This window comes from Lipotes vexillifer, unplaced genomic scaffold (genome assembly GCF_000442215.2).
Source record: "Lipotes vexillifer unplaced genomic scaffold, Lipotes_vexillifer_v1.1 scaffold194, whole genome shotgun sequence".
In the NCBI taxonomy this organism is placed as follows: domain Eukaryota; kingdom Metazoa; phylum Chordata; class Mammalia; order Artiodactyla; family Lipotidae; genus Lipotes; species Lipotes vexillifer.
In genome coordinates, this window is record NW_006771758.1 from 1,527,176 (window position 1) to 1,538,007 (window position 10,832).

The window sequence follows — 10,832 nt, forward strand, 5'->3', positions numbered from 1 at the left end:
AAGCAGAAGAACACTGCAAGCTGACGTTACTAGCAGCAACCCACCTAAACCCTTCCTGGGAGGAAGGGGTTAGGTGAATTTAACAATGAGGAGTAATTTCAAGACAAGAATAAAAGTCATGTTTTTTCTTTTAGCAGCTGGTATATGAACAGTGAAACTATAAATACAGAGAGTCATCCAGGTTTAGCCTTGTCTAAAAAACATTAAAAGTCACGGTGCAGAGGGGTATCCCCAGGGTTGCCAAACAGAAGGCTAATGCCTTTAGATGTCAGTATGAAATAAGCAAATCACTTTTCAAGACATCACTTACTATCTGCTTTGCTATCAGGACAACAGAAAAAGAACTGGACTGCTGCCCTAGAACTTAGCTCACACATAATTCAGCCAGACAATCATTGTTTCAATCACCCCTAAATTTTTTTAAAACACTTCCCCACCCCCGCCCCGACAGCTCTTAAAACATAACATCAGACATAACATCAGACATTTGCTCGGAAGGACTAAAAATCAAAATCAATCGCAGTGTACTGGGAATAGCTTTTACGGCTTTCCTGAGGGACGGTTCCTATCTCTTCAGAGAATGTTTTTAAAGAAGCACTAACTCTGGTAGCTTATCAAACTACTCTTTATTCTAAATAAATAAGACCAACTGAAGGTCTCAGGTGTACTTCTTCCACACACACACACACCCCCGCCAGATCTCCAAACCATCCAAAGCCATTTCTTCACAGAGATATTTCATTTTTATTAGAGGAGTGCAAGAGAACTTACAAACATGTGAAAAATACTCGAAACACTGACAGTAAAGGAGGCCCAACCCTTCCTCAGAGCCCAGAAAACTGTGACAAGAACCCCAAAGGCTTATCTTAAATCCATCAACTCAATTTGCCAGAAAGTCATGACAGACCACTCACCTTTGCCACACAGGCCTAGATGGGATTTTCTTTCTTTACAATCACTAAGAAAAGCCTTCTGGGAGTTACTGCCCAGAAGAACACAGGCTGATGAACAGAAGCTACTGAAAAGGGGTCAACTGCATTCTATATCTGGCACAGGAAAAGGAACATTAAAACATCTGGAAACCATTACATTTATACCATGATACTCTTAGGTGAATCTTTACTTTCCCTCAGCAACCATTTCATTCATAAAAAATACACAAAGGCTTAGAAAGCTTTGGGGCAGCACCAGTGACAGCTAGCTGTCTTTGAATAATTTTAATTTTTTCCTAAAGGCAAAATTAAGAGAAACTTAAAGAAGTAATTTACAGAACAGATTCTATTTCATGGTTTTGCCCATGTCAGCTGCTATGGAAACAGTACAAACAGAAATACGAATAGCCACTCTACATCAAGTTAGGTTTCCATTTTTTCTCAAGGGATAGAAGCAGTACACCTAGGTTTCTGTAAGGCTTCTGAGGATGAAGGGCAGCTCATAGCTCATGGCCTGACAATCTCTAAAAGTACTCCTGGACTATTTCACTATGAGGATAGGTAAAGCCCTTCTTCATTCGCTAACGACTCTAGCAAGGATTCTATGCACCTAGACTTTAACACTAATGGTTTCTACGCTTTCTGACTTGACATGCGCCATGCACGGAGAGCAAGGAACCAACTAGTCCAAGGCCACCTGCCTTAGACACTGATAACTCCAGCTAACCATCACAAAAACGGCCCACCTGTCATAAATGGTCTCTCAGAGGAAGCAGAAATACTTCCCAAATACTAGCACAAACAACCTCAAGTACAGTCTCTCCTAGTGGTGAAGCAGTAGAACCATCTCTGTGTACAAAGAATGGCTCATGAAATGGTTCTGGGGTTTCAGCCACACCTTCCATTTCTCAATCCCTTGTTACTTCCTAACAAAGCTGGATACTCCTGAGAAGACCTCAACAAGTGTACAGGTCTGCCCTGTGAACTGCCCTGAAAACACACTGCCATGTCTAGAGGTTACTTTGAAGAATCAAAGTTGAATGTTCAAAAATAAGTACTAGTGTCTCAAGCCCAAATCCCTAGAGAATACCAGAAGCCAGTTTTGCTGTATTTTGGCTACGTAGGACCCCCTCGACGAGTTGATGGGGGGCCTCCAGAAATCTACCATTCTGGCTGTTACTTTCCCCTTTTCTTTTCTTGCCTTCTGAGGAAGACTTCAGCTATTTCCATAGCAACTTATTTAAATGTCCTAGATGACCACATTTTTGAGCAGCATATACATTTTTAGGACATATTTTTCATTCCTTTTGAACAATTTCTCCCATAATAAAGAAAAAGCAATAATTAAAAAAACTTACTTTTCTAAAGCATGGTTATCATGCTTTGTACACAACAGCACATTTACTAGATAATACTCATTCCAGAATCACTGTCCAAACCAAACAAATAAATGGGGGTATATGGGCACATAAGACAGATGACACACAGTTTTGTTTTTTTTTTGTTTTTTCGTGGTACGTGGGCCTCTCACTGCTGTGGCCACTCCCGTTGTGGAGCACAGGCTCTGGACACGCAGGCTCAGCGGCCATGGCTCACGGGCCCAGCGGCTCCGCGGCATGTGGGATCTTCCCGGACCGGAGCACGAACCCGTGTCCCCTGCATCGGCAGGCGGACTCTCAACCACTGCGCCACCAGGGAAGCCCGACACACAGTTTTAAAATAATTTTCAGATCCAGAATTGGTAACTTGGGCAGAAAAGCAGTAAATCAATCCTTATATGGATACATGAAAATTAAATGCAAACTAGAAAATGAGCATGTGTTTAAAATAAATCAGGTTAGATTTAATCAGGCACTACAATGAATGGAAATCGATTATATTCCAAATTTCCACTTTATTGGGAAAATCTAGTAACCATTACAGCTTCTAGCTGAGGGACAAGAGGACAGACAGATGGCGACTGCCAAACAGGGAGGACTGGTAAAGAGGTAGAGGCAGGGGTGCCTGATGATTAAACAAGACAACTACTAACTGGGGAACTGAGATTTTAGACATACTGTTTAGAAGAGATTTAGACTGGCAGATTCCAAAGATAATTGTTCACAAGCGTTCGTAACCTAGAACTTCTCTAAATGTTTAGTGCACCTAATCTGGCTCTAAAGAGTATATTTAAAATGCATTTTGAAACAAAGTCAAGTAAACAAAACAAAACAACTTCCACAGATGCCCCTTTGGGGATGAGTTGTTTTTAGGTGTGCATCCTTCCTTCGGTGCTGTCATATAAACCCCTCAGAAAGTGCAGTGGAATTCCCTCTCATCCTGACCAGAAGAGGGTAGGGGCTGGGATACGGGGGGGGCAGCAACGAAATGCCCCTCTTCCTTTACTGAAGATACTCTTCTGAACACTTCCATTGTCCCTTAGGAGGAAGGAACGGAACATGGAAAACAGTTCCTGAAGATATCACTGCTTTTTGATGATAACAAGATCGTAAATGTGACACCTATGGAGATTACTCTCTGATATTATATAGCACCTACCTTGCTCATGAAACACTGAACTTTTACCAAGCTATGAAACAGGGTGAGTAAAAATCACTCATGGCACTTACACGTGTTAGAAGACTTTAAAATGCCTTCCTCAAATTCTTTTACTCAGTGCCCCTGTGAGGTAGGTGTCTGGTGGGAAAAAACTGAGGCACAGAGGGGTTAGTCTGCTCTCCTCTCACTACATGATGAGCCAGAGTCCCAGCTCCTTGAACTTGATTCACCAGCTTCTTAGAAGGCTTATTTAAGTAACACGACAAATACAGCAGAGGAAGTTTTTCTTTTCGAACGTTTTAACTAGTTAGCTATTTATCATTCTCACTTTGAACCTAAGTTATCTAAAATAAAACCAAATAATGTACAAACTAACAAAACAAAAGGTCAACATTGCCTAACAGTCTGTGTCAAGATATAGCCTATTTTGCACTGGTGATTGGAAAAGCATATGGTTCAAGTAGAAGCAGTAGCAGGTGGTCTAGTGTTCCTGTTACTCAAGCCAGGCTGAGTAAAGTGTCCCTTACAGACACCATCGCTGTACTTTGTGAGAACCTCTTTGGCCTGAAACAAGGGAATAAAACTCCACCCCTGTTTCATGGAAACCATCCTAAAAGATACTCTAGACAGGGGCCAGCCCTGCCTGGAAAGAGTACTCTCAGCCACATGATGAGTGTGTATTATTGAGTCCACGCAGAACTCTTTGAAGCCAGACATGAAGGTCACAGTCTCCTGACATAAAGCTCACAGGACAGGTCACACTATATACAGAGGGGCAATACACAGGGTATATGCACTAGCACCATGCCACAGAAGTGAAAGAGAAGGACAAGAGCATCTTATAGTCCCATCTGGTACACCATCTGCAGAAGCTATCTCTGGCAAGAGGAAGACCAACAACGAGGTCCCATATTTCTTTCCATAAAGTGGAGAGGCATAAAAACACAGCATTCATTGCTAGATGCTTTGAGCATACCAAGTTTCACTCTTATATAAATTGGTGGGCTTCTTATATCTTATAGATATTAAAAGATAACAAATTACATTTCTTGATCAAGAGAGAATGGTATAGAGCAAAATTCAAAGGTCAGTTACAAGATGTGGGTTCAGGGCTCAGGGTGATTTATACTGCTACTCTTAGAAACAAATTTATGAGTACTCAGGGCACTAGCTTTTAGAAATGAGATCATTCTTTTTGAGGTGTTTTTTTCCTTCACCGTACTATAGTGCCTGTGGAGTGAATTCAATTCATACCATGCTCCCTAATTCAAATCTAGTATTTGGTTTGACTGTCTGAAGTAGACCACGATACCAAATAAGGTGCATGTACCTCTGTACAGCTTTTGCCTTGATATTAATGCAAACACCCACCCACCCTCTCAAGGCCTGTTTCCCCTTCAGGGACCTCATCTCCCAGAAGGCCCGAGCCTGGCTCTATGCTCTGCACATGCCAGACCAGAGGGAATCATTCCAACTCATAGCTTCACTGGGATACTAGGATATAGCATAGCAGCGATTCATGCATTTTATTTCTAAAAACCAAAGCTCAAATGAGGCCGAGCTGGTCACTGTGCAAGATGAACCAGCAGGACATTCTCGCCTCGAATGAAAATCTGATTTATGTGTCGAGTGAATACCTGCTGGTAATCCACTTTGGGCTTTCGCTTTTTCTTACGGGGCTGGCCCCTGGAAAGGGTGGTGGCCCTGGAAAAGGTACCTCCTGCACTTGACCCTTCTGTCTGTGTAGTCCTCCCTGACAGCTCTGACCTGGACTCCTCCCTTGCCGATGCCTGCAGGGAAGAAGGGACGGAGCGGGAACGCTTGCGTGAACCCCGGTCAGTGTCTCCTCTTCCCCACACTGAAGCCACCTTCCAGGTAGATGTCTGGGAGTATCTGGACAGAGTGGAGTCTTCAACTGCAGACTTGGAATCTGTTTCCTTCTTGGAGGAATCCTGCAGTTTTAGTCGATCAAAGAGCTATAAGGAAAGCAATGACAAGTATTAGCCTTCCCTTTAGCTTACAACATCCCTCTTTCAATACGTAGAAGAAAGACTAGATTCCTTTATCATACTCTGTGGACTGCTTGCTTTGCAATTTTTAAAAAGTTAGTGGGCTTCCCTGGTGGCGCAGTGGTTGACAGTCCGCCTGCCAACGCAGGGGACACGGTTTCGTGCCCCAGTCCAGGAAGATCCCACATGCCCGGAGCGGCTGGGCCCGTGAGCCATGGCCACTGAGCCTGCACATCTGCAGCCTGTGCTCCGCAACGGGAGAGGCCACAACAGTGAGAGGCCCGCGTACCGCAAAAAAAAAAAAAAGTTAGTAACGAATTTTCTATTTCTAGCCATAACTCAGATAAATCAATAAATATGTCAAGAGAAAAGGCACCCGCTTTTTCTATGGTATAAAACTGAAAGACTTTTAAACCTTATAAGAGGTAACTTGTTGTTCAAACAATATGCAAGTAAGAAGCACAGACTCATTTTTGATTCGCTGGATGCATGGGAAGAGACTAATGAAGACCGTGGTCCAAGCACACCTGGTTGATAGCAATAGGGCTTTTCCACTTGGAAACCCTGGTCCCTGGGCTCAGTGATCTTAATTCCTAAGCTTGAAAGCATGTTGGGTACTCAGAAAGTCAGGGGAAACTGCCTACCCTAGTGAGAGTCAATGAAGAATCCCGTTCATATGCTTTGCCTAAAACAGGTTTTCGGTAGGTCTCGTCCACATCAGTAAGTGCCTAGAGAAAAACAGACCAAAGGGGGGAAAATAAGGTAGCATTCAAATATTATTTTTATAGCTTTCAGGAAAAAATTTAAAAGGCAGAATAACATCTAATTATAGCAGAACTAACCTTAACAGGTGACTCAGCTCTTGGGCAGAAACAAATGGTAATACATGGCACCCTCTGAATAGGAATTTCAAGCAGCTATGACCATGTAAGATGGGTTTCCCCTATGGTAAGGTGCCTTTACCAACGCAGGGTAGAGGTTCATAAATTTCAGGGAGCATGAATATCTAGGAAGTTTATTAAAATACAAATCTAAGGCTATTCTCCTAGAGATTCTTCATCCTGGGATGAAGCCCAGGAACTTTCTACTTTAACCAAAAACCCCATGATTCTGATGCAGGACAGCCTCAGACCACAGGTTAAGAAACACTACTGCTGCTTTTCCCTTTTCAGTCTGTATGTCTTATGACAGCAATTAATAGAGATTAACCAGGGTAACACATAGAATTGCTGGTGAATTCTTGTTGTGGAGAGATCAACCTCACAGGAGAGCTATTAGGATCAAATCAGATCAGGTATGAAAAATTACTTTGAAATGTGTGAATCACCCTACAAATATAAGCTGACAGTATTATGATTACCACCACTGTTATTAAATATATTCTTTTAAATCTTTTCCTTCAAAGGTAAAATTATAATAAAATATTTTCCCTACCCTTTAGAGATGAGAAAACTGAGGCTCAGAGAAATTACTTGGCCTAGAATCACACAGCTACCAAATGAGGCTCAGAAATTACTTGGCCTAGAATCACACAGCTACCAAATGGTGAAGCTAGGATTCAAATCCAGGTTTTCTGATTCCATACAGCTTAAAACATGGTCTCTGAAGCCAGAAAGGATAAAGTCATGGTCCTTTCACTTACTAACAGTGTGATCTGGGACCAATCTTCCAAAATTGCTAGCCTCAATTTCTTCATTTGTGAAATAAAACAGTGATAGACCTACAACTCATTCATTGAGATATTATATATAAAGCCCTTAGTACAGTATCTGGCACATAGCAAGGGCTTAATAAGTATTAGCAACTATTATTATTATCAAAGTTATTTTAACTGCCTCATATCATAGTTGTGCTATAATATATCCCTTTTCTCCTACAAATGTTTAGTACATAGACAGTAAGCCTCTAGAAGACTGAAGGCACGTGGTACACTCCTTCACAAGGAAACACTATGCAAAGTGTCCGGCTTATTAATATGTCTGCTTCCCCTCTATCCACATCTGTCTTTCCGAAAGCTGTAGAGTAAAAGTTCCTTTCTGAAATTTCTGTACCTAGCACTGTGCCCAGCCAAAGTGGGAAGTCAGCAAATATTTTTAAATGAATGAAAAATAGTTGGTAGGAAATCAACATAAAATTACTATAAGATGAAATAAGTAATTATTCCTTAAGGCTAGATTTCTCAACCCTGGCACGAATAACATTTTAGACCAGATAATTCTTTGTTGTTGGGCGGCGGGGGCGGGGAGGTGTTTTGTGTACTGTTGGATGTGCAGCAGCAGCAGCCCTGGCCTCTACCCACTATATGCCAGTAGTATCCCATCCCACAGTCGTGACAATCAAAACAAATGACATTGCCAAATGTCCCTGGGAAGGAGGAATGGGCAAAATCACCCCAGGTGAAAGCCTCTGCCTTTGGGAGAAGCAATAAAAAGAACTTTTTTGTTGTTGCCCAAGAGAGTGCAAAGATTCTAGCTCCTCTGGGAAGTTATTCTGGAGGTTTTGCTGAATAAGGTCCTTGAGATATATGAAAAATTTAGTCCCTAGAAGGTTCTCCAGCCCCTTGAGAAAGGTTTAATTACCATATTCCAGAACTTGTCAAATGCAACAAGGAAGCCCGTACAGACGCCCCGAAGTCCCTTGAAAGTGCGGATGTGAACATTCACCTTCACCCCCTCCCGGATACAACGATGGAGTTCACCCAGAGGGCTGCCTTCGTGCACTGAAACAAGAAGAATAGTCAGCACAGCATGAACAACTGCTCTCATTCCTAGACTTAACAACCAAGACCACCCAACCATCTCCAGCAAAACAAAGCAACACGGTGTAGTGTCAGCCACACCACAGGAGCAGGAAGGCCCAGTGGGCAAAATGGCTAGTGTAGGTAATGCACACTGAATCGAAACAAGATTCCCTGGAACGTGGATAAACGAGCTGTATGGCTACCATCCAAATGTTTCACTACCTGTCTACCCTATTTCTATGATGTCACTGATTCTAAGAGGCACCATCATTTTAAAACTTTTTTGGGAAAAAAAGAAATACTACATTAAATGTGCACATCAGCATCTAGATTCTTCTCAGTTCTAGGTCCTGTTAAGACAACCTTTTTCAGGATAAAGCTCATGAACCACATATCCAGCTTGAGCCTTCCAAAGAACAAAAACCCTCGTCATAGGTTTAAAGGAAATGAACCATGTTAACTCATTTGCCCTGAAACACATGTAATCGTCTAAGAAATAATGGCCTTTCGGCCTCCCAAGTCTGAGCTACTTCATGCACGAGCTCTCTGGGGCCACTAGTGTTTCAGTGTATATCATCTTTACACTAGGAGGAAGAGGCTTGGTTGTATTCCAAGCCTTGCTGGTATAAAGGCACCTGCTGAGCATCTGACTCTTATGACATTGCTGATAAGCATCATATAAAAAGAGCAGTATGACAACTCATGGGAGGAATGCTGGGATTATAAACTGCAGCTTTTACTATGACGGCCTCTTATTTTCAGAGCTTGGGAGCAAGGCTGAATTTTATTTTTATTATTTCATGTTAACTTAGCCTTCAAAATATGCTGGCTATACTACATAAAACCTCCCTAAAGAAAACTGCGTGAGCACACGCGTGCACACACACACTCTCTCTCTCTCACAGTCACATTCACACTCACACATACACAGTCTCATTCTTCCCCCCAAGTTTGCAAGGCACAATTCTTTGGAAGTTACTGTCATTGATAGTAAACAAACAAAAAAATCTCTGTTTTGTTTCTAGTGGCATAAAAGAGAACAAAAGTCTTGCACTTCAACTTGGATAACTAAGGTGGTTACTCTTAACCTCCTTACCCCTCACTCATGGATTGGCTTATAAATGATGGCAGTGATAAATTAACACAAGAAGATATGCTTGGATTAAGTGACTTAGCACCCTCAGATTGAGGGTTCAGCAAGAAGGCACAGTTGGAGACAGAGTGACAGAAACAGTGGCCTTGGAAAGGAACATGAGAACCTTGGTCTGATCTTCACCACCTATCCCTCTTCTAGCCATCTTTTAAAATTCTTTGAACCTTTGACATATAAGGATGTATGTACATATATCTGGATATGTGTTACAGACAGTGTCAAATCAAGCACTGTAAACAACTTTTAGGTCATTATAACTAGTTGTGTGAACTTGGTGAACAACTTTTTCTCTATAAGCCCAAATTTCCTCATTCATAACATGAGGTTAGACTAGTTAACTTCTAGAGTCATGTAAGGAATAAGCCTTTAGAGTTCAATTTCTTAGAAACTGATCACAATGCCTGGATTACTCCGTTTACCTATACACATTCACTCCCCTTTCTCACCATACACGTATATGTTCCACAAAGGGTGGAAAGACCACTCTTTTTCTAACTTGAAAGAAAATAGGGGCACCACTTCTCCCCATGTACCCCTAAATCAGAGAGGAAGGACAGGCATGTATCTTAACAGCTGTCTTTTATTCTAATTAAATGGCAAACTCAGGTTTTCCACCCTCACATGTGTACTTTTCTTCTGATTTTTTTTTTCTTCCAAAGATTTAATAAGGTGTAATTCCAGGGAGTATTTCTCTCCTTATGTGATCAAAAATACAACACTAGCACCACCTATCAGAGCAAAACGCCAAGACAAAAATGAACTTCACATTCTGAATCAGAAGGCACAGTCTGAATCTCTTTGCAGCAGTGTCTGTGACAAACTCCAAATGGATATGAGCCAGGCTTCTAGATATATATATAGATAGATACACACACAGACACACACACACATATATATACACATACACATATGCCTTATCTTTGAAAAAGTTATTCTTCCAAATCCCGCTCTCCATTGCCATTACTCTTGGGCCACACCCTTCCAAATCCAGGTCATTTTTAACCCCACTCTTATTTTTCCCTGCTTGTAGCCAATACTAAGTCCAAACAATAGATTCTCAATAACTAAGACCTGCCCTTTCTTTTCTCTTTCCACAACCAACAATACAGTCCAGAGCCCATCAGATGATTGGCTCACTTCAAGTCTCCTAGCTCCCCTCCTTCACATCAGCAACAGCATCATCATCACTGTCACCAACATTATCACCAATTACTGAGCCCTCAGTATGGGTCAGGCCCTATGGTAAGTTTAACTTTACACACATTATTTAATCCTCACAACTCAAACAGGTTTAAATAATTTGCTCAAAGTTACTTACCTAGTAAACAGCTGCGCCAACAGTCAATACTGGCAGGTTATATGCATTCTGACCTGGGGCTTTTAATTATGACAGTCTAAAACTAATAATAGCCACAATCTACAACAATAAAAACAGTGACATTTAACACTCACTGAGTATT

At 41.6% G+C, this 10,832-nt stretch overlaps 1 protein-coding gene across 1 annotated transcript in view; it reads right to left on the reverse strand.

Moving 5' to 3' along the window:
• Positions 1–4,973: 4,973 nt before the first annotated feature.
• LSM11 (LSM11, U7 small nuclear RNA associated) overlaps positions 4,974–10,832 on the reverse strand; it is a 9,256-nt gene continuing 3,397 nt past the window's right edge. The window contains exons 2-4 of the mRNA XM_007447118.1: positions 8,059–8,198; positions 6,124–6,207; positions 4,974–5,446 (exon numbers count right to left, since the gene is read on the reverse strand). Of these exons, the coding sequence (XP_007447180.1) occupies positions 5,036–5,446; positions 6,124–6,207; positions 8,059–8,198 (635 nt within the window). The 3' untranslated portion in view covers positions 4,974–5,035. The remainder of the gene's footprint in view (positions 5,447–6,123; positions 6,208–8,058; positions 8,199–10,832) is intronic.